This window comes from Cyclopterus lumpus, chromosome 22 (assembly GCF_009769545.1).
Source record: "Cyclopterus lumpus isolate fCycLum1 chromosome 22, fCycLum1.pri, whole genome shotgun sequence".
NCBI classification, from domain to species: domain Eukaryota; kingdom Metazoa; phylum Chordata; class Actinopteri; order Perciformes; family Cyclopteridae; genus Cyclopterus; species Cyclopterus lumpus.
The window spans coordinates 3,429,014-3,454,022 of record NC_046987.1 but is presented as its reverse complement, the minus strand read 5'-3'; the positions used below and the strand labels follow the sequence as shown (position 1 = coordinate 3,454,022).

Here is a 25,009-nt window from a genome sequence, read left to right as displayed (position 1 = left end):
ATCACAGGGGGGCAGGGGCTGAGGGTTAGGGGGTGGGGTTGAGAGCAGTGATGAGCAGCAGTGGCTGCAACTAGACTGCTGCAGTCCCAAAAATAGAGGCCCACCGATACTGTGTTGTGGAGCTAAGTGGGCCACATCCAGCGGACGGCCTGGGCTTTGCCCCCTGAGTGGAGGCTTCTGTACGTTCTCTAATCTTGTGTTTTTTTGGTTGCCGTGTGCATGTTTGTGTCCTCATCAACGTGTCTCTCTCTGACTCCCTTTCCTCTCCCCCTCCTCCTCCTCATCTTCCTCATCTTCCTTGCTTTCTTTCACAAGAAGGAAAGCCCGCTCGAATGCTGATTCCAGCCGACAGTGTCCCTAGGGGTGGATTCTCCTGGTGTCTGAAGCCAAAACCTCTGTGACGCACATCGACTCAAACGCATATAGAGAATGTAGGGGGGGGGGGGGAGAAAAATATCTCACTAAGAATAATAAAAGACAGAATAAAGAAAGTTGTGAACCATGCAAGACAAACGGGTCATTATAAGGCTGAGCTTTTACAATAGCAACTGTCTAGACATCTCTCAGCTGACTTCATCCCAGCATATGGCGACGACTTTATTCAGATTTTATTTTGAAAGTGAACATTTTATATCTTAATTACACACAATTATCCAATTAAAAACGTTATTCTCGCATACTCGTATGGGCGTTCTATGACATTATTAATTTGTTATCAAATTCGAGAATCTAAATGCAATATAAACAATGTTTCTTTCCCTTTTCACTTTCCACAATTTTCTAACATTCATTTGAAAATCAAAACAGCCGTCGAGATATTGTTTTCAACGACTTAATCTGTTGCACAGCGGGGTACAATTTTGAAAAGGAAATGTCAAAATCACAATTTGGTTTGAATGTGGTCATAGAACGCCAATTAGTGTGTAAAAATTAAAGAATTTTTTTTAAATTTATTTTTTATTATTATTATAAAGTTTCCGTTGTCATTCTAATAAAGTCCCTAATGGGCTTCCATACAAAGATGTCGGTGTCTGCCTCTATCAAACACACACCCACTATTAAAATTCAATTGTAGGTTTGGCTATGAAGTGGATGAAGACAGCGAGATGGAGGCAGAAGATGAGTAATGAGTAAAGGACTGGAACTAACAATAGAAAGGTCAAGTTGCTGAGGACTGGATGCAGTAGCACACACGCCTCCTCTCTTCCCTGTGGACTTGCTCAGCGGACCGCCCTCTGCCCGTCAGCCGCTGTATCGTGTGTCACGGTCCAATTAAGGGGACCTGCCCCTTCATATCCAATTAACGAGGATGATGTGTGAGGAGAGATACTCCTTTTCGCGCTGGCCTCTCCCATAACCCCCCTGCCCTCTGGTGCCGCGGGGAGGGGAATGGCCAGAGCGTGGGAGGTCACCGGTGGATTCTCGCCCCATTACATCTGCCCACCTGTTCCAGGTGCTAAAATAAAAGCAGCATCACGTCCCGCCTTCCTCTCGCCTTTCCTTCTCTCCGTCGGCTCACCGGTCCCTATAAGTTTCTCTATTTCCCAACATATACATGGAGGCCTGTGTACGTCTTTGAGTGAAGTCTGTTTGTTGTTTATTAGGATGTCCATGGAACCTGTGCCAACTTTGCTCAATAACAAATAACAGCTTCTCTTAAGCAGAGGGTTTTAAAACGTCGCACTTCTGTGAAATAATTTCTTCAAGAAGTTATTATACTTTCCATGACATTACATTATATTGTACCACTGGAACAGGAAGTCAATTAGGTGTGTAGTAACTTCCTTCAAATGAAATAAAGTCCAATAATGTAATATTAACTTGACCAATGATGTCATATAAATGTCCTGACTGATTTGTATTACCATTTTTACAGAACTTGCTAAAACAATGAGGCAGTGGAGTCACATGTCCACCATAACTGAACAATCAACTTCCTTTAACAGACAGTGCATAGTTCAATATCATTCTGTCTCTCTTTCTCTGTGCTTCACTGCATTGTTGTAACGTATCAAACAACAACAACAACATGCTAGTATACATGTTATTTTGTTTTATTGTGGTTATATAAATGTAACCTATGGTGCTGCTGGACCTCCCCGTTCATACAGCTGCTTGCCTCCATTTGTGCTTTTTGACCACACTAGAAAGTGTAGTTTTTGAAATGCTAAATGCCAACAAATATGTAGATTTTTGTAGAGACGCTAACAGAGTCAAGGACAGAGACGCTAACAGAGTCAAGGACAGAGACGCTAACAGAGTCAAGGACAGAGACGCTAACAGAGTCAAGGACAGAGACAAGCTAACAGAGTCAAGGACAGAGACGCTAACAGAGTCAAGGACAGAGACGCTAACAGAGTAAAGGATAGAGACGCTAACAGAGTCAAGGACAGAGACGCTAACAGAGTCAAGGACAGAGACGCTAACAGAGTCAAGGACAGAGACAAGCTAACAGAGTCAAGGACAGAGACGGTAACAGAGTCAAGGACATAGATGCTAACAGAGTCAAGGACAGAGACGCTAACAGAGTCAAGGACAGAGACGCTAACGGAGTAAAGGATAGAGACGCTAACAGAGTCAAGGACAGAGACGCTAACAGAGTCAAGGACAGAGACGCTAACAGAGTAAAGGACATAGAGGCTAACAGAGTCAAGGACAGAGACAAGCTAACAGAGTCAAGGACAGAGACGCTGACAGAGTCAAGGACAGAGACGCTAACAGAGTCAAGGACAGAGACGCTAACAGAGTAAAGGATAGAGACGCTAACAGAGTAAAGGATAGAGACGTTAACAGAGTCAAGGACAGAGACGCTAACAGAGTCAAGGACAGAGACGCTAACAGAGTCAAGGACAGAGACAAGCTAACAGAGTCAAGGACAGAGACAAGCTAACAGAGTCAAGGACAGAGACGCTAACAGAGTCAAGGACAGAGACAAGCTAACAGAGTCAAGGACAGAGACGCTAACAGAGTCAAGGACAGAGACGCTAACAGAGTCAAGGACAGAGACGCTAACAGAGTAAAGGATAGAGACGCTAACAGAGTAAAGGATAGAGACACTAACAGAGTAAAGGATAGAGACGCTAACAGAGTCAATGACAGAGACGCTAACAGAGTAAAGGATAGAGACGCTAACAGAGTAAAGGATAGAGACGCTAACAAAGTAAAGGATAGAGACGCTAACAGAGTCAAGGACAGAGACGCTAACAAAGTCAAGGACAGAGACGCTAACAGAGTCAAGGACATAGAGGCTAACAGAGTCAAGGACATAGAGGCTAACATAGTCAAGGACAGAGAGAAACTAACAGAGTCAAGGACAGAGACGCTAACAGAGTCAAGGACAGAGACGCTAACAGAGTCAAGGACATAGACGCTAACAGCGTCAAGGACATAGCGACGTATGCTTGAGAGACAGGTGAAGGCTGGTGGACTACTGCACACTATGTTTCTTAAAGTTAGTAATGATGAATATTTGAATATCTAGGTCGCCCTAACTCCAGCAGGAAAGATGACTGCCTATATTATGGATACTCCAACAGTATGTGCTTCCACTCTCTCTCCAATTTTGTATACCTTTTTTTTTCTTAAAGCAATATCGTAAGTAGAGGCAATTTTGACTTGTGTATTTAGATGAATTGGGCATGCAGTTAACACACCTAATAGCTCATTAATAACACAAAATGTAGCTTTGATGAAAACTCAACTTCTAGCGTTTGCTTCTGGTGTTCTTCACCACTGCTTTTGGGAAGTAGAAATAACGGGAGTAACAACCCAACCAGCTCTAAATAGTGAGGTATTTTCACTTTAAATAAGGGCTGTGAGGTGGATCTAATTTATGCCAAGTGCTTCATGTGGATTTGGAAAAGTGACTCATAAATATTTGCAAATGTAACTGATAAATATTTAAAGAAACTTTAAAGTAACTTGAAAAGTGTGACATTTTAGAACGGAATTTGGTTTGGTAGCAGGCGGTAGAATGAGTGTTTATTCAAATGAAACAATCTCAGAGGTTGAGAGGAGAAAATGACACTTTGGTTGAATAAATCCGACGAGCAGGCGAAGACAAAGAAACAGACGACTACACAGGGATGGAAAAAAAAACCAAGGAGGCGCGAAGATGTGAGAGTGTGAGGTTTCATTGAGACAGAGAAAGGAACAGTGTGTGCCACGAGGTGAGGTGTTGAGATGAAAGAGGAAGAAGAAGGGAAAAAAACCTCTGAAGTCTCCCGTCTTCCCATGCTGCCCTAAGAGCATCCTGCCTGTCTGGCCCGAAGCAGCAGAAGGACAGACAATGAAATGAGGTGCGGGAGCAGAGGAAGTCCGGACTGCTTCGGGCGTTTGTTCCCGCCAACTTCATTCCGTTCCACTTTTCTTTGGAAGTGCGTTGCTTTTGGCTCCTTTCCTGTATCCTTTCCTGTATCCTCACCTTCCGCACTGTGACATTTAGAATCCTCTCACCCAAAAAAAAGGCTTCCTTTGCTCTCTTTCTTTATTTTAAATTCTATCACCCTCACTCTCATTATCTGGCAGTCTCTGCTGTCAACATTAGCATTAAGCCAGCACTAGCCCTCCGCTCTCTCTCTCTCTCTCTCTCTGGCCCCCATTTCCCAGCTCAGCGTCTGGGCACAGATAATATGGAAACACCGTCACCTTATCTGCTCAGAAATGACACGCTGGGCTCACGCCATGTCAAGCGGCGCCTCGTCCTGCTCGTATCTGATCCCCAGAAGGGAAAATAAAAAAAGTGCCCCGCTGAGCCCTGAGTGTAAGACACAGCCCCCGGATCTCTAATGGAATGTGTGTGTGAAATCTCCCTCTCGTTGTCAGTTCGCAGTGCCCGCGTGAGTATAATGGAGGAAGCACAGAGATAATCTGTCAGTGGATTCTGTTGACTGTGAATATAAGTGAATATAAACCGTGGAGTCATGTGAGGCTGCGGAGTAGCGTCAGGACGTGTGTGCTTTATGACAACCATCATTAATACTACTGATCACAGTTATTTTACTGTTGACAAACAATGAACCCCACCATTAATAATGTGTACTTATTATTGGTAAAGCTAGGATTCATGTCATTTCACACTTTACATTCGGAAACTTTAAGAAATTGTTGATGCTTGTAAACTGTCTATAAACATTATCTGGATGCTTTCACGAAGTTGCAACGGATGATTATAATACTTTGTAGAATGGTTCATTCATATGTTGTATTGCAATCTATAAACATTATTTAAATAGCTTTAAATAGTTAATACTGTGACTATTTAATGTTTATAGGAGCTTTACAAATTATTTGGTAATCATTGACAAATACTTAATGTGGTAAATGAAATGTTGTGTGTTCAACACCAAACTGTTATTAAAATGATAACTAATCTGATTAGAATGTAACTGTTACTGTCTCTTATCAGCTGTGTTACAATATATAATTCACAAACAAATTATTATTATTATTATTATTTCATGACAAACGAGTGATAAAATAACATGAATTGTAAATGTACGTGTTACTAATGCTTATGGAACATGGTGTAAATCTCACATTTAGTAACGATGGTCATAATAAAGTGTGGACAGGATGTAGATATGAAGTGAGCCTCCCCGCCCCGCCTACCTGCGAGCACAGTTCCTGGGGCTTCCCCCCCATGCCGTGGGGCATCTCCCGGCAGCGCGTGGACAGGTTGAGGATGGCCGTGGCCGCCATGTGGGCGGCCTCCATGTCGTGGCTGTAGTCGAAGCTGCTCTTGCTGCAAGTGCTGCTGGCGCTGCTGCCCCCGCCCCCCCCGTCCGCCTCCCGCGCCCCCTCCTCCGCCTCCGCAGCTCAGGCTGCTGCTGCTGCTGCTGGGAGCGTAGGTGCTGGTGGTGCTGCTGGCCGAGCTGGAGGTCTTGCAGTACCGCTTGGCTGCGGGGGGTCACGTTCAAGACATTGGAAATGAAAAGAGGGCCGCGTGGTGCTGACATGATGCATTATATTTGGGTTGTTTTCCCATTCATAAAGGTGAGTAAATCAAGCTGAGGTGTGTTTATGCGTTTCCGTTAAACTACTGCCCACATTTTAGGGTTTCTGAAAGATAGCTTGAACTAATTCAAGAAGAAGAAGAAGATTGCTCCGTCAAACCTTTTAGATGCATTAAACATACTCGTGGTACATAAGATTTGGTATTCAGTATATCAGAGGATTCCACAACAGATTATTTGAGACCCTGAAATGTATTTCCTTCATGATGTTGTGTGCACACGTGAGTTAACTCAATGTTGAACAACAGTAAAGAAGAACAGGAAGTAGTACCGTCGTATCCTTTGGGGGAGCCGTCCCTCTGCCCGTGGACTTTAGGTGCGATGGCCCGTTTCCCGTACACTTGGTGGTTGTTACTGCCGTCGAAGGCGCTGTAGTCGAAGCTGGTCTTGGAGTACTTCTCCAGCTCCTTGGCCAGGTTGGAGCGGGGCGTGCTGGTGGAAACATTGTTCTTGTAACCATACTGTGGATAGTCCAGTTGTTTGACAAAGCACATAGGCCTGGAAAATAAATGACGAGGGGGTGGAAGTTGGACCGAGGCACTCAATATTGCCCCGGGGAAGAAGAGGGAACTTGGGCTTTGGTTGAAAAAAATGTGGCAGAGGAAAAGGGATAGGGGCGGCCTGTAATACTCCAGGATTAGAACATGGAGGATGCTGGGAGATGGCACAGTAGAGCCAGGGCATCTCTTTTATACACCATAGCACGGATGTGTTTTTCCTCTTGCTTTATAAAAAGAGCGGCTACAAGTGTTTTGCATGCCTAGTCAATACAAAACAGCCCAAATGACATTTCCACATTCCTTTCATTACACTTGCATACTTCTGATGGGCTTTCATCATCTGATATGCATTTATGTCCTCAATCTAAGACCGGGAAGAAATGGAAATATATGATCGAGTGCTGTTGATGTTCAGTTGGATATAAATATAAAATGTACAATTACTTATGACTTTTCATCACAGCGTTTTCATGACTATCAAAGCAGCTCTCATTGAAAAAAGGCTGTGCTTTCGCTGTGATGAATGAGGCCAATTTTGTTCAAATCTAATAAAACGATCTGCCTTCAATAGTGAGCACGGAAACAACGTGCAGTCTCTTGGAAGTATTCTCGCGGGACAGGGGAACATAAGCATAAAACACCCTAAAGACAGCCAGTGCACCTGAACACAGAATACAAAATACACATGCGCGTGCCCTTTTGAACACCTAGCAAGAATAGACCACATTCAATATGCACCGAAAGCTGTAGAAGGACATATTATATGCCATATTTTGGTGTGTCATCATACGTGACGTATACGAGAGTGAAGAGTGAATGCTACCTTAAGACTCGGTCAGAGGCCTGGTTGGACTTGGGGACATCGCAGCCCTGGTGCTTCTCCTGGGCTTTGGCCAGCTTCTCGGCTGCAGCGATGGGACATCCTGACAGACTGGAATGAGAAAGACATTTGAGCTTACCTCCCGCTGTCACATGGAGCGCACATGCTGCTGAATGTTTGGCTCGCTAAAAGTCCTCGACTAGTTCGGAAAGTATTTGCTTAAAATGCAGAATGGCTCATTTTCATCACTTGTATGGGGGCTAACGCACAGCATCAAAATGATTTGCATTGGAAGAAACGCACATTTAAAATATTTTAAACAGATGAAACAATGTCGCTGACATCTGACATCTCTTTACATCTGGCCTGAGTCTTTTAAACGGCTGTGTTAATCAGTTATAGGAAGAGACTCGGGCCAGAAGTAAAGAAATAAATACGGACCGTTGCATTGTTTCTATATTAGCGGCGTGCTTGCTGTTAATGCGCTTGTCTTGTCTTTCTGCAGCACCGTTTGATTGTTTTATTGCTGCACTAGTTTTGGGTGTTTTTGAAGCGCCGTCGCCTCTGAAGCTGCAGCACGTCTCTCCCAATGGAAATGCTGCGGGCCGCTGCAGCGCGTCCGCCCTCGTCGGCCACCGTACTTTTAACACTCAGAAATAATAACACGATTGGCGACAGCTTGCATGTTTCTGGTTGAACGGCTCAAAGTAATTCTCAGAATAGATATTCCCATATGGACAAATGCACTTAAAAAAAAAAAGAATAAAAAATTGCATTCCTTTCTTTCTTTCATGCACGGACGCAAGCACGCACACGCACGCACGCACGCACGCACGCACGCACGCACGCACGCACGCACGCACGCACGCACGCACGCACGCACGCACGCACGCACGCACGCACGCACGCACGCACGCACGCACGCACGCACGCACGCACGCACGCACGCACGCACGCACGCACGCACGCACGCACGCACGCACGCACGCACGCACGCACGCACGCACGCACGCACGCACGCACGCACGCACGCACGCACGCACGCACGCACGCACGCACGCACGCACGCACGGGTTGGGAAGTGGTAGCATACGTAGGCGTATATCGGCTCTTCCTCAGTGATGGTGAGAGTTTACCGCGCGTGACACCCTGGTCCTCCCAGGTCGGCACCTTCTCCTGTCACCCCGGCTGAGGCAGAGAGGTGCTAATGGCTGCTGCTGTGCCCCGACTCCCTGAGCATCTGCTGCGGGGTGACACTCCTCTCTCACTGTCACCTCGCCCCGCCTGACAGCACCGGCACCCTCCCCCTCTTCTATTTCCGTTTCTCCCTCCAAAACCTGCACCTGATGGATGCCGCGTTCTTTTTTTCAGGCGAGAGTTGATAAATGATTTATGCTGCGGAGGGTGTGAATTGCTGCATTCTAATCAGTCTCGGTTACACCGTGGGGATTGTTAAGCAGCTGAACTACTTTAATTATTCCCTTCCACCCGACATAAGAAGCAAGACTTGTCCACACACCGAAAGGAATGTAAGTAAAAAGAAAAAAAGAATGGTTTTAGACAATAATTAAACAGAAAGATGATGTGAGAGGGTGTGGGGGGAAAAGAAGAACTGAGGATTAAAAAAATGATATCATTAAAAAAAAGTGCAAAAAGTGCAAAAAGTCTCACGGTGAAAAAGAAAGAGGAGGGTGCAACATGGACAGTGCCATACACGGGCAGGCTGTCACTTACCTTCTGTGGGAGTTTCTGTTGCTATTGACATGGCCGCGTCCCGTGCAGCCAGGCGTAGGACACTTAAGAACATTCTCATACATAGCCACGACTTCACGCAGACAGGAGACAGGAGTGAAAGACAGGGAAGGTTAGGAGCCCCTTTACAATCACGCACGAGCTCTATTAGTGTGTGAGGAGCTTGGCATTATAAACATCATTAAGAAATGAGCCTGTGTGAACCCAAATGACCCCTTCTTCATTTTAATGAACACTAGTTGGAGGTTGCAGGCGAGGTTTCCCACCATATTGCTTCCACTTATCCGGCCTTTCAAATTAGTATTCATGGAATGGGGACAGTCATGAATAAAGAGATGTCATTTGAGTTAAACAGGACTGAGCCGGCACGAGACGGAGATGGGGGGACATTTTGGGCATGCAGAGAGCAGAGCGGCCAACGGTTAGCAATCATGCAAAACACCGGCCTTGAAATCAATGGAGGAAGCATGGAATACAGCTCCTTGATAGACTGAGCTTGGTTATCAGCCGTCCGCTATTCGGGTAGATAGCGCCGTCTTCAATACCATTTACCATTAAAACAGTCCATAACTGTCTCGGATCCCCTCGGCAACCAGCCAATTAGATTAATGATCTATGGATGTCCGAGAGGAGCCGTTGGAGCACCGCGGGCGCCGGGGCAGGGATCGTCTCCAAATCAGCGGCGCGCACGGGGCCAAACCCCATCGGCTCCGGCTTCATCATTATCACCCCCTTAAACTTTAACCCCTCATCATCCTCCTTCCCTCACATACTAATTGCCGTTCGGTGCAGGTAATTGGACAAAAGCCTGCCACCTCGACATGCCACAAGCCAATACATTATGCATATCCCAGGTTTGCCCTGTCCTCTGCAAAGACACACGCATGGTGAGGCGAGAAAGGAAAGCGGTGAGGACGGGCGGAAGTGTCGGGCGCTGAGCAAAGAATAATACGAGGGAGCAATGTGGCTCCAGGTACATCGCGTGTTACCAAGGTAATTCACTTTTAAAGACAAAACACAAAGACTCCCACGCGAGCCAATTCGTATTTTAGCATTGCACAGAAAAGAGCCACAATGAGCAAACGGGAATGAATGAATTTAAGATATCATTTAATCGTCATTTTCACATTTCCCAAAGAACGGCCTGGTTGCACTGTGTGATTTGCCAATTAAATGAAGCCACTGCATTAATAATACATTGTCCATTCAGTACAGCAAACATGTTAATAGGGGAGAGACTTGCCCAGCGATGCCGATGGGTTTTCAATGTAATGAGTCCCCGGGACCCACAGGTGGTCATTTGAATGGGTCCCCAATAAGAATGTGTTGTTATTTTTTACAAATTGCATGGTTAAACATGTGTTTGATGTTGGTTATCTATTATTATTATTATTATTATTATAATATAAAATATCTAAAAGTTTTTCCTTTCTGAGAAGAATTCTTAGCCATCCAATTAAAAACTCATTCTGACACCTACTACTAGCGGTGTAACAGACCATAGTTGATCCGTGATCCGTACGGATTCCACCCACCGTGGGTTATTTATAGTTTAACCATCTTTGTGTGAAATAAGAGTATCACTGACAGCTGATAATCAGTAGAAATATGCGATCAGGAGATCGGCATCAATGCGTTCTCGTGGCTGATCTCCGGTGAACAATATGAGCTAACGTTAGCCGCCCCGGAGCTAGCCGCTAACGTTCAGAGGTACCTTTGAGTTACTTCATCACGAGTTCAGTGAAACGAGTATTGGGAGACGGTTCATTATAACGTTATCGTGATGTGTTCAATGTAATCTTGTGAAATGAGAAACTTGAATAGATCCAGTTGTTTAAATGAGATGCTTTCGCAACAACATAAATAGATATTAGAGATGAATTATGAGCTGTTAATCTCCCTAACACAACCTCTAAGGACCTTATAACACAACAATAAAACTAATAATGTCGAGAATTGTTTTTATCAATAAAAATACAATGATTTATTTTCTTATAATCTGAATTGTGTTTTTATGCAAATAACCACTATGACTGGCTATCACACAGTACAAGGATATCATTTGGAATTGTTGATGGTCTTCAGAACGGTGACGATATTAAAAAGTAGTCTCGAGCCTTGAATGCCAACAAAACATCAACCCAAACAATCTGGATCTGTTGGTACGGCTCATCGACGATGTCATCGTGAATCTTTCAAAGAGACTCAAAAGGATGATACCATCCACGTGTTTTGTGACCCTTACCTACCACCGCACTATTTTCATTCAAACTAAGTTATGCATGGTGTGTTAACTGCATGCCACATGTTATTCTTTGGGGGACCGCCTGTGGCCCCCTAACCACTCATTTTGTACTTTTCTTTTTGATCTCAAACAGCATACAAATACAGTTGGAACAAAATCTAAAATGTAAGCAAAAACCTCCCCACAGGCAGCTGCTTGTGTCAAACAAAGACTCTGTATGAGACTATTGACCACATATTGACAGGAGCCTGGTGACTGGCTGGTAATGCAGTGACCTAAGGAAAACTCAAGCCACCCAAAGCAGCTCACCTTTTAACAGCGAGAGTGTGTGTGTGTGTGTGTGTGTGTGTGTTTCCCTCTCAAGTGTCCTTTTGAAGGGGAAGGACTGAAGATGACGCCGCAGAGATCCAGAGGAGAACTCTGTGTGATACAAAGCTTCCTGTGCAGTATTGGTGGTATCATTTCCCCCAAAAGTCAGCCCCATCAACACAATTGAGGCACAGGAGGAGGAACAGAGACATCGTATTCCAAAATCTCCAGTGACAATCAATTCAAGCCCATTCCAAATTCCATTTTGGGGCTCTCGACCTCGGTCAAGGTCAACTGCTCTGAGTCATTTCACATTTCTGGGAGAAAAGCACACCTCAGGTTAGAACCAGAGTCGTCTGCAACACTGCTGGACTTTGCAAGCCTGGCTTTAATGTCGACTAATTTCTTTGCCATTATTAAAAACCCTCTTTTATTTTGATTGCCGCCTGGGTCCCGACCGATCATAACTTGATTTTCACATTGCAGTCAATGAAACGTGTAAATGGGATTTTATTGAGAAGTTTGCACGAGGTGAACGAGACTAAATAGCCGGGGTGGGATCTCGAAAGGGGAAAACTCCCTATTCATTCCAAGGCTAATGTTTATTGCCACTTCACTTGATCCGTGGCTGGGAGATATGATACAGCCCGTGTATTCAACAGAACTTAATTAACCAAGGACTACAAGTCAATTAATGGGGTTTATGGCATGGCTGGCTGTGGCAGGCTCGGTGTTATCAAGGTCTGCGAGCACTTTTGGTTTGAGGTTGGAAAAATAAAATGTTCAGGTCCAATCAACATGACAACTCCACCCAAATGAATGGGATCATAAAGCATGGCAAACCGTTCTCATCGTTTAAACCATGCCGTGAAGAAGCATGCGACCCCGCACATCCCCGACGATGATGAAACCAACAACAGTGGATGGGATTTATCAGATGCTCTCAATCACAGTCAGCCAATCCAGTGAAGGAGAAAAGCCCCATGCGGTCAAGTAAATCGCTGATTGACAGTTCTTGACCATCCCATCAACTGCTGCATCGACTGACGCATCACCGGGGCCTCACTTCCCACCTCATCACCACGGCACACAAGGCAGGCAATCCGCAAGCAAAACCACGGCCCCCATGCAAAAGGTCACAAGAGAAGTGCAGCTGTGACCCCCCCCCCCCCGACCCCATCCCTTGAAATATCAAACACAGTCGCACAACGGCGAGCACAGAGCACAGAGCACACACAACGAGCCAGACACGCAGTAGGGATCGCTGTAAAACATGCTGATTTCCTGCACATCAACATGAAGGCTTACTTTCTGGTGGCACCCTGTCTTTGTGCGGACAGCCGGACAGGCTCCGGTGGTGGGGGTACAGGCCCGTGACGTGACCCGTGCCGTCGCAGCCCGGCGTCGGACACCGGCTCTCCTTCTTGTCCGCACGTGAGGCGTCTGTGTGCAGAGAGTCACAACGATCACACAGGACATTAGTCACTCATGGCGAAAGGCCCCATGACTGTACTGTGGCAGCCCCATGACATCAGAGCTCTGAGAGGCAAGGAAACAGAGCCCATGGCGAGTTAGTCACGAGGGAGTTACAGTGGCATCGGTGAATAAAGGCCTTTACACACACAGGCACGACACGAATATGATAAAAATACTCGCCTGCCAATATTTTCAACAGCTATGACATAAGGATATACATTATGTGGAGAGCTCAGTTGTTATCAGTCAGGAAATGTGTAGAAATGTCTGGAATTTCTTTTAGTGCATGATTGAGTATATGGTCTCTATCGATGGCGTGTGTGATTTAAGACTATTACATTGAATTACAAGAGCACTCTACATTGCCTTTCTGTCCGTTGCATTTGACGACCATCCGTTTAGCAAGCGTGACTCCACCCACTTGACTATTTGCAAACAAAAGCATTTGAATATGAAGTGGCTCTTATTTCTCATTCATAGGGCATATTTTATTGCTTATAAGCTTATCTGAAGTGATGGACAGAAGACAAAGATAATAATTGGCTCGCTGACAGATCTTTTGATGCAATGAGGGTTCAAAGAGCACGCACACACGCACGCACACACACACACACACACACACACACGCAAACACACTCACACACACACACAGGAGGATTAGATCGTCTTTCCCTTCCCAAAACCGGGCTCTCTGATTTCTTGGAAGCCCCGATCAGATACAGTTACAGCCAAAAAGCAGCAGTGCCGACTGGCGTTGTTTCTAACAACGTAACCGTGCCCCTTTGAAACCCTTTGTCTGTCAGACAAGGTCGTGGGTCCTTCTTGCAGTCAACATGCAGTGGCTCTTGTAGGAAGCCGTTCGCATTAGCATTTTAAATGAAGATGAGGTCATGTCTTTTACACAGCAGAGTTACAGGAATATCGTGTCGTATCAGATCGAGTGACATGAACCATCATCCAGAGCGATTGTATTATCTCATGCACATAGAAACACAGTCTCAGTAGCTCCACCCTCACTGACAAACCAAAACACAACCAGAGGTCATGGGGGGGAGAAGAATAATCGAGTGAAAGAAGTGGGAGGGTTGAAAAAAGCCGACAAAACTGGAAGGACGCGTGGAGCACACCTACTCATACATTAACAAGTGAGTCACCAAATGAAATCCCATGTCTCATCCATCAGGAAACGAAAGTACCTCATTATCCTCCATGGCTATCATCTATCTGTGTCGCTTTACGGGGCATATGAGTTTGCTCCAATGCGGCTCTGTTCTTCTGATTGGCACCGGTGCCATAAAGGCAGGGCCATTTGATGTTGATAAAGAAACTTGGTCGGCATGGAAGCGTGAGGCATCTTCATTTTGGGGGCAGATTATTACATCGGCTGTCAGCGTTTGAACAGCGTGTTGGAAGTAATTCTCCCATCTCCCACTTTGCGTGACGCCCGTGTGTTCTGCCCGCCGCGCTCCCATCGCACAGAGTGGAAGGCGTGTTAGAAAGCAGGGGATATTGATTGTGGCCGGGGACGGTCTGCGCTTTGCATAGCAAATGGCCCCCATTACCATAACATCTCTGGATAATTAATGTGCAGTCAGTTGGCCTGCCGTTCGTTATCGGTCATTTTGATACTGTTCAATTTTCATCTCAGCCTCATGCTTCTGGAAGGGCGCAGGGCTCTTCTCTGGATCCCCTCCCCCCCTCCCTCTCCGTGCTCTGTTTTATGAATCACACAGGAACTCTGGTCAACGAGTGTCTGCCTCTATCTCTCCCGGGGAAAGATGTTATCGTGACACAACTGTCCTCCGCGTCCTCTTATTATTCCAACACAAGCCAGACACAGGGGCCATGGATGAGCTTTTCAAATTAACATTTGTGTGACATTTAAGTTGCAATATATACCTGCTGTGAGTTGTGTGGCATTTACGGCGTAATATAACCCTGCTGTGAATTAGCATGCTCTAATTTGTTGGTCTCATCTGATATCTTCCTTACGGGGCGCGGGGAAATGATTTAACCTGACTAAGTCTGACTATTGTTGCAGTCTAGGATATGATGAAAGGAAGCTTGAAATCAGACTATTGTAAATGCCACTGCAATGTCTGTATGACTGCAACTCTACAAGCAGACATCCAGCACACTGTGCACCAGTTACCACAGATGGAAAACTGCCTTGTACTTTATGTTTGGCCTTAAATATTTGTCTTTTTATTTGATATCCGCAAGTATCAATCTGAACGGTAGGCCGTAAGTGACTCAAACAAGGGCAAAAAGCTCCCCTGATCACCACAGAATGAATCCAGGAGGCCTCTGTTTTGTAGCTTCCTCTCCCGAGTGCTTGCTCAGGTTTAAAAATAGGCAGCTTTACCCCAAGCTGCATCGCAGGGATGAGATTTGCGGTCCTAACAGGCCGTGCAGATTGCCATTACTTATGCCTGACAAGCCTACCCTCTGATGTTTCCATGCTGGCCTATTTTAACAACATAAGCTGCTGCTGCCGCTCCCGCTGCTACCGAGATGCGAATTTCCAAATTGGCTGAAAAAAGCTTGTCCTGGGGTTATAGTGGGGTACCCAGAATGCATGTGGGCTGTCTAGTCTCCAGCCCGGGTTTGGATAGAATACGGAGCCAAACAGTAGCAGACAAACATTTTACCTGAGCTTGTTAGATGAGTTAAGCATGTCTACTTCTGTATCGTTATGGCTTCTAGTGCAGGCGTGGTCTGCATCCGAGCGTGTCAGCATTTGACAGAATTACTCACCTTTATGGTAGAAAGGCTTCTTCATACCATCAGGAAGCCGGGCTTTACGCTCCACACCGTAGCCATGCCGCGGGCCATGGTCTTCGTGGTTATACCTCACCCCGTCTCTCCTGGCGGCCTCGGACGCCATTTTGTCCCGCATGGCCTTGGCGCGTTCTGACTCTAGTGCAATGGCTTTCTCCAACAGGGACAGGTTACCCTTCGTCATGTCGAACACTTCTTCCGATCGGTCCGACGTCACGGAGGCCGTGTCCTCGTCGAAGTCCCGGAGGTTGGTGTGATAGCGGTTGTCCTGTGCGCAACTGGAGAAGGCCTTGGAGCGCGGGCTCAGCTGCTCCTCCAGCTTCATGAGATTGTCCATGTCGGAATAGTTCCTGTCAAGAGTTCGCCTGTCTTCTTGGCTGTGGTGGAAGTCCCCGTAGCTGTGGTGCTGGGGCTGTTGATTGGGATCCCCGCATGAGAAATGGTTTTGCTGGGACGGTCCATTTCGGTCGGTGGACTTGGTTTCGCTTAGTTTGCGAGCCAAGTCGAAGCACTGGTTTCGTAGGCACTCCAGACTGCTCAAACACACCTCCTCGTCGCTGTTTTCGATTTGCCCATTACTGTTGATCTTAACTTGTCCATTACCACCGTGTGCGTTGTGACCACAGTCGTTCTCGCCTGTGCCGTCCCCAAACTCCTGTCCGTCTGAATTGTCAGACAATACTGTGCCGTGACCTTGTGCCAGAAGTTTAAGGGAGTCCACCGTCTCCCGCACCACATCACTGTCAATGTCCAAACTCAGATCACCCCTCTGTGTTTCTGCCCCCTCTTCTTCTTCCTCCTCTTCCTCCTCCTCCTCGTCGTCCTCCTCGTCCTCTTCCTCGTCATCGTCCTCTTCCTCAGCACTGTTGGAGGAGTTGCTGTTCATCTCCTCTGCCGTCATGGCTCGGTTGGCGGCGTCCTCTGCGATCTTGCCCAGGTTGAGCAGGGACTTGGCCACTAGTTCATCGTAGTTCTCGTACTCCTCGTTGTTGTTGTTGTCCTTCTCTGTCGCCGGGCCAGATTTGGCGCTGCCGTTGCCCCCCCTCCTCCCGCTGCTGCTCTTCTGAATGTCCTCTGTTGGAGAGAAACAAACGTCTTGTAATTTAATTTCCGTCATTCTATTTTACTGGTAAATCAGATTTCTGGGCTTGGTCCATCTAAATTGGATAAGGAACTCTTTGCTTCCCCTAATAATTTACTTTGAGAGTCTTAACAGCAGCTTGTGTTCTGAATTGTGAATCAGCACAGGAAGTTAAATATAGCGGTTGGGGAAGGTTCCAGAGAAAGATGCTCTGGTAAATGGTAATCTATGAAACCAGGGGTTATATCTTTTAGTCCTTTTAGTCACAGATCTAATGATTAATGATACTAATGCAGTGATCATTGCAGACAGACAGATATATTATTTCCTTTATAGTTAAATTGCTGAAGAATTATGTAAATAGTTCCAAATTAGATAACATTATATTCATTGTTCAGCAGAGTGATTTTAAAGTCTAATATCTGAGCGATAATATTGTGTTCCATCTGCAACAGGATGAACCCCAGTCAGTAGCTTTTCATCACTTGCTGGTAAAGTTCCTTTTTTTCATTCAATCATCAGTATCTTTAGAATTCCTTTCAGTGCCTAATTGATTCTGACAGGCTGCAAAAGGTTACTGAACCTCTTCTGTCAGTAATTTCAAGCACTCGCTCCTGGAGCACTTCCAATCCCTCTTTTCACATTTCCGCCCTGAGCCGCCAAGAGCACATCGCTCTCGTTGGCGTCACATTTGCCACTTACATTCCTGCAGAGAGCCCCCCACCCCAACCCCCAAACTAATAAAAACAGCGTTATTTGTCAGTGATGAAATAATGAATTATCACCTGGCTCACATGCAAATAGATGAAGCTGACTGTATTCATCAGAACATGAAGTCTGTATACAAAAACAAATCAGACTATTATCCAACTATATACTTTGTACATTGACTAAACTGACTTTCCACACACTCACACACTCACACACTCACACACACACACACACACACACACACACACACACACACACACACATACTCCAATGTAATGAGAGCAACACAGAATTGGTGCTTGGGGGTGAGTGAGGGCTTTAGAGCGGGAAGAGGGAACAGTCACGAATGACCAGGCTCATATTTTGACAGTGGGCGGCTTCTTACATCAACCTCCTGCACCACGGGGTTTAATTTTTGACGGCATGAAACATGGCACAGGAAAGCAATTTGAAGAGCAATCAAGGTACACAAAGGAGATACGGAAGCGAAACAGATTAAGGAGGAAACAGAGAGACGGACCTGCCCTGAATTGGCTTTGGATTAGCTACGGAGATGTGCATGCCACTGAGGAACACAGAGAAGCTCCGGAATGTCACCTCTATTACATTTAGGAGATTGAAATCTGCCCGGCGACCATCCGCTACCGTTGTCTTGGGGCCAATGGGGAACATGGTAACTGTGCATACAGAACGCTTTTCCTGCCATTCTCAGAGAATATGAGGCCGATTATAGGGGCGGGGACGGATAATCGATTCATGCATGAACCAGGATCGATGACTTCAGTGCTACACGGTCTACGGAGGTTCTTCATTCTAATATATATTAGAATTGTAAAAGAGCAGACGCTCAAATATGAAAATCCACATCTGTTGAAGGAGCTGAACAAGGAATAATTGAACAACAGCTGTAATGATGGCAGATAACTCGGCCGCAGAGAGAGAGAGCGAGAGAGAGAGAGACCGTGTCCTAAAAGCAAGCCTTATATTATGTAATGGGAATAAACCAAGTACCAGCTGTGTGCTCCAGATCAGACTGGAGACATTACCACATAAAAGATGGCTGAGTAGTACTTGCTGCCTTGGGATGTTTGGACTTGTTAAACAGAAAACACAAGTTTTGCAACCCCTTTTTTTGGGATACAGGAACGAATAGAAAGACAAAATACAACATATCTTTTTTTCACAGTGTGATTTTGTGTACACATGATATGCCACTGAGAATTGTTTGTGTTGTGTTTAAACTATTGGAAATGTAAAAACTTTCCTCTAGCTCGGCTTACTCTGCATGCAGCAACATGTCGGATGGGAGCCAGAGCCTTCAGTTATCAAGCTCCTCTTTTATGGAACCAGCTTCCACTTTCAGTCCGGGAGGCAGACACAGTCACCTCATTCAAGAATAGACTTAAGACTTTCCTCTTTAATAGCCCTTATAGTTAGGGCTGAATCAGGTTTGCCGTGGTCCAGCTCCTAGATATGCTGCTATAGGCTTATAGGCTGCTGGGGGATGTTTTAGGATACACTGAGCACCTATCTCCTCTTCTCTCTCTCCTTATGGATGAATTTACATCTCTCCATTGCACCTTATTAACTCTGCTTCCTCCCCGGAGTCGTTGTGACTTCACGTCTCATAGGGTCCATTGGACCTGGAGGTGTCTGATGCCTGGTGAGCCGGCCTCCTGCCATGGCCCCTGCTGATGCGCCCCACCCCCCCCCCCCCCCTCTCTACCTCCTTCTGTTTCATGGATTGAAGGTCCATTCATACATTGTCATATTCATTGAATGTGTTTCTGTAACTCTGTAACGCTGTTCATTCTGTAGACATGACATCTATTGCATCTGTCCATCCGGGGAGAGGGATCCTCCTCTGTTGCTCTCCTGAAGGTTTCTTCCCTTTTTTCCCTGTGAAAGTTTATTTTTGGGGAGTTTTTCCTGATCCGATGTGAGGTCCTGGGACAGGGATGTCGTATGTGTACAGATTTTAAAGCCCTCTGAGGCAAATTTGTAATTTGTGATATTGGGCTATACAAAATAAACTGAATTGAATTGAATTGAATGTCCAAAACACCACGGTAATCATCTACTACCCGAGGTGGCAACAGTCCACTGTGTGTGTGTTAGGGGTGAGGCCTGGGCCTTGAGCTCTAACCAACACCACTCTGTAGAGAATCACATTCTGGGAGAAATAAATAAATAAATACGAGCTTGGCTGCTGAGATGCCACATCAACACTTTGGGTGGGGAGAGCCGTGCGCCAACCAGGGTTCACACGCTCCTCTCTCAGAGCTTCACTCTTAATTGGACTTGAAGGCACTGTCAGGTCCAATCGTGATGCGGGGGTGCAAAGCAGAATCTGCTGGAGAGAAACCTGCCAAATCTGGTCTTGGGCACGTCGGGAGGGGCTCCAGACCAGATCTGGATGGTATTTATGTGTCATGTCTTTGGGAAAGGCACGATTAATGTAAGACTTTGAAAGTCAACATCTCTTATATTGTTAAAATTGAATATTCATCAAGGGACTGGCAACTGAAGATTCATTTGTTTTTTTAAATGATTAGTCTTTCTGTTGTTTATAAAAAAATGTATCATCATGGCTCACTTTTAGCACTAATGGCTCTGATGTTTCTGGCAAGAGTCTTCTGGAGAATGCTAACGCATTTCAGTGGGAAATAATTGCAAAGGATGATCCTGCTGTCTTTAGCCATCCATTTAGATCATTCCTCTGGAATGAATGCACTAAACGTTTTTTTAAAGAGCAAGAAAATACATAAAATAGCGAACAAATTGTCACCCTTGCACCTCTCCACCAGTTTCCGTTGGGTTTAGACTAAAGTAGCAGTACAGTAAAGGCTTTGACAATGAGTATGCATGCCAGCCAAATCAGCAAATGAATGAATGAATATAAGAGCATATTAAAGAAATAAGCAATCACTGTAGGAATGATATGGCTTCAGTCTTAATGGTTTCAGGTCCTTAGTCTCATTCCAATGGAAAACGTGTTTGAACATCTTGTCCACCTGCTGCAACCTACTTCAGTCAGCCAATCAAATATTGAAATGAGAACCACGGAAATGCAAATGCAGGACTTGGGAAGTTAAATGGTCATGTAATTAAATAGACAGAGTAATGTTGGTAGGAATTGTTTGACATTTTTTGAGATATTGCCATTGTCTTTCTGGTGGAGAGAAGACAGCCTCAAGCAGCCTCATGTTTCTATGGTTAATACAGCACAAGGACAAGGACAGCTCTTCTCAAGCTCACTGATTAGCTTGGTATAACTCCTTTGTTTAAAGGCACACTGTGTAAGATTCAGTGGCTTCTAGTGGCCAGGTGGCAGATTGCAACCAACAACACAATTCTTAGTTTTAGGTGATTTAATAGTAAACATTGTTATGAATATTATATCCCCTGAAATCCTACACTATTCCTTTGTGCTAAGCTAAGCTAACCAGCTGCTGGCTGTAGCCCCAAATTTCGCGTGTGGACTTGAGAGTGTTTTGGGATGTTCTCTTCTGACCGGAAAGCAAATGACATCTGATGTCCAACTATTCCTTTCATATTCTAAAAGGTTGCATTAGCTGCACATTAAACATCTATCTGATGTGTTTCAGTACAATATGATGACAAAGGGATCTCACCTTGCCCTTGACTCTGCTCTTCTTCTTCCTCCTCCTCCTCTTCCTCCTCCTCCTCCTCCTCCTCTTCATAGTCCACTTCCTCTAACGCTTCCTCCGCCTCCTCCAACCTCTCCTCATCACCCTCTTCCTCCTCTTCTTGCTCCACCTCAACCTCCTCCTCATCCTCCTGATCCTCGGCCTCTCCGTCCCCTCTCTCCACCACTCCTTCTTCGTGCTCCATTTGCTCTACGTTGTAGTCCATGTAGCCCTCCACCTCCTCCACTTCCTCCTCCACTTCTCCCTCCTCCTCCTCTACTGCTCCTTCCTCCTCCTCTTGCTCCCGGTCGTCCATCTCCTCGGTGCCGTCGGTCTCGTAGCACTCCTCCATGGTGGAGTTGTCCATGTCATCTATGTAGGTGCTCCTCTTGGGGGAGGTTTCCAGGGTTTGTCTGTCTAGACTCTTTCTCCTCTTGGCCCGGGGGCAGCCGTCCACACTGCAGAGGAGAGATAAGAGGGCAGCCGTTAGCCTCACCTGGCTAGGAATGCTAATGCTTTGCAAGCAGCAAGCAGCAATGGCACAAGAGCCTTTTTACTGCAAGGAAAGCAACACCTCTTAAGTTCTTCTGCTGGGAGAAATATGAAACTTTGCTTAACCAACCTTAATTAGACATGTACTCATTAACTATTGGGCAATTATAATAAAATGCTCCGTTTCGTCTGGAAAGCAGTTACAAAGGGATAACAACCACTGTCTCTTGAGCAAACAAAGCAGAGGATTGGGTTCATTTTCACATTCATTTATATTCAGGTAACATCAATTTGTTCTTCAGGCAAAAATTAGAAATCGCTGCGCATGCTCCACAAACACTTTGTTCCAGAGCCCTTGTTCTGGTGTGATCCGAGTGCAGCAGAACACAGCTGCTTGGCTGGAATTGACTGTAAGAGGGAGAAGACAACCTGTAGCCCTGATTAATTGAATCTCGTCCGAAGCACCTCAGGCTTTTAATGTATTCTGTGGCTGCCCTCGGCAGCAGGGGGACAGATCCTAATCTGATAATCTGATAATCTGTGTATTCGCTCAGGCTATTGATCACAGGGGCTTAATCCATTTCACTCATCAAACCTCAGAGCTGCGAGCTGCTACCTGCCCCCCCCCCACCACCGGGTAAGCTGCATGTGTGTGACTTTGGGGACATGTGCTGCTGTTTGCTGGTGCATTTCTGCACACGCGTTTGGCTGGATTGGAACAAAACGCACACACGCAGTCGGGAATGATGATGAGTTCCGCTGAGTGTTTTGGCCATCGAATCAACCTCTTGTCCAGGTGGAGTGTAAAGAGAGCTGAACACGCTTCGGGCATGTTCACTCGGCCGTGAAATATCCCTGGCTCCTATTTTTACAACCTCTGGCTGTTTCCCCGGCTCTGCGTTACTTAAGGCAAGCCCTGATGTGAAAGAGTGGCACACAAAGGCTCTGTGTGAGGCTAAGAGAACACTAGTTATAAGTGGACGTGTTTTGGAAGAGGCCTGTTGCAGAGGTGTGGTGAGGTGTCGTAGGATGGTGGATTGCAGCTAGAAAGGTTAGTGTGTCCCACAGTCCAATATTCTATCCATCCTTCTCTCTCTCTCCCTCTCCCCTTAGTCCCAGACGTCCATCAGTCAGTCAGGGTACAGTCAGCTGGCAGGCTCAATCTCACCAAGCCTAGGGATCCCTTAATGGTCTGACCCCTGCACCCCCCGCAGCCAGGGGCCTCATTTCATTAATCTAAGCCCACATGGAAACTCATTCCCTGCCTGACAGCCGGATCTCTCCCCCAGGGCAGTGGGAGGGGTCTGTGGGAGCTACAGCACTGTGATCAATAGTGCTTGTGACCAAACATCTCAAAAGCACATTAAAATGCCACTCATTCCTGGCCCCCTCTGTTCCGCGGCCCTCTCCAAATAAATCAAGGGGGCTGGTCCCAGCAGGTTAGCGGCTGCCAAGGCAGGCAGGCTGGCAGGAGAGGAGGATGGGGGGGGGAAGGGTGGCAAGGATGGAGAGAGGGAGGAGTGGTGTGGGAATGGCACACAGACTGCCCCCCCACCCAGCCTCTCCACCTCTATCTTAACAGCATCCAGTCTCAAGGCAGCGTTTAGCTGCCGAGCTGATGGTATCAACGTGACTTCACCTAATGATCAGGTCAGGTGGTTGAATCGCTATAATTGCTTTGCAACATCAGCCAATGGAGAGCACGCCTGTGTACTTCTTTTTGATTCACTGCATCTTTAAAACAAGTCAAGTGCACTTCATTAACTTGGGTCAGGATTGTTACAAAGAGGCCGGGAACGTGCTTTTAGAAAAGGTCCCGCCCAGCGGAGCCGCTTGTGTTGAGAGGCGTTCTCAGAGGCTTGTGACACCGCGAGAGGTGAGTCCCCCCCCCCCCCACCCACACACCCACACACACACACACACACGCACACACACATCTCTGTCTCCTGGCTCTGACATGCGACCCAGACTGCAACATTTGTCATCAACAGGCGAGGCATCCCACTCGCTGTGCTCGGCAATTAAAATTCCAGAAATAATTAGGTGGCATTAAAACAAAAAATAAAATAAAAGAGACCTCCTACTGGCATTAGTAAGGAAAGGGGCCGAGGAAATACTGTACCAGTCCAAGTCCCCCCCCCCCCCCCCCCCCCCACACACACACACACACACACACACACATGCACGCGAGGAGCGCGCTCTGAGAAGCAGCAATCAAAGGAGAAAAGAGCTTCAGATCACAAAAAGACCACTTCATATTTTATGGAGTGGGCATCCCCGCCATTATAAGATGGAACAAATTATATTACAGTGTGAACAAGTGGCCCCTTTAATGCATGAAAAAAGAAGAAGAAGAAGAACTTCTGAAAACGTCACGCGGGGGGGAGGAGAAGGAGAAGGAGAAGGAGAAGGAGAGCTCCTGTTCGGCTCGTTTTCGGGGCGACAGCTGAGCGACTGCTGCAGCGCGCCAGCGGGCCACGGAGCCGCTATTAGCGGCGGGATTAGCGGCTGTTCTCCGCGGGGCGGCAGCTTCAGCCGGTCATTAGCACCACACGCTGTTTGTCTCCCTGACACCGCACGAGCAGCGCTGCCTCTCCCCTCTGCCTCTCTCCCCGTCATCGCTTCCTGTCTGCGGGCATTCTCACCTCGTACCCCGCCCCCTCATCAACTCACCTGCTGTCCGTCACACCCACCTCCCCCATTTGCTGTGTATCTCAGAGACCTCACTCCCTCCCTCTCCAAATCCTTTCTGGGTTCCTCACCACTTGCTCTCTCACCCCTCACGCGCTACCGTCTCTCCCTCAACGTCATTGTTGTCGCTCCTCGGCTCTCCACACGGAGCTGGCTGGAGTAGGGGGGGAGACGGACGTGCACCACCTCCTGCTGTCCCCCCAATCCAGCAGGAGGATCTATAGACACGTGTGGCAGAGCCCCGTCTCCATGGTGATAGCCTCCAGAAATCCATGAGGGATTCCGCCATCCTCACAGCAAAGGGGGTGGGGGGGGGGAGGGCAGAGGCTATGGGAAGCCAGACAGGAGGAGGTATGTTTAGGTGCATATATATATATATATATATATATATATATATATATATAGTGTGTGTATCTCTCTCTCTCTCTCTCTCTCTCTCTCTCTCTCTCTCTCTCTCTCTCTCTCTCTCTCTCTCTATATATATATA

At 46.5% G+C, this 25,009-nt stretch overlaps 1 protein-coding gene across 1 annotated transcript in view; it reads right to left on the bottom strand.

The window, feature by feature from the left end:
- myt1lb (myelin transcription factor 1-like, b) overlaps positions 1 to 24,533 on the bottom strand; it is a 35,089-nt gene extending 10,556 nt beyond the window's left edge. The window contains 9 exon segments of the mRNA XM_034563448.1: positions 5,611 to 5,778; positions 5,780 to 5,898; positions 6,286 to 6,512; positions 7,338 to 7,445; positions 9,069 to 9,159; positions 12,949 to 13,083; positions 15,874 to 16,971; positions 21,667 to 21,797; positions 24,505 to 24,533. Of these exon segments, the coding sequence (XP_034419339.1) occupies positions 5,611 to 5,778; positions 5,780 to 5,898; positions 6,286 to 6,512; positions 7,338 to 7,445; positions 9,069 to 9,159; positions 12,949 to 13,083; positions 15,874 to 16,971; positions 21,667 to 21,797; positions 24,505 to 24,533 (2,106 nt within the window).
- Between the last annotated feature and the right edge of the window lie 476 nt (positions 24,534 to 25,009).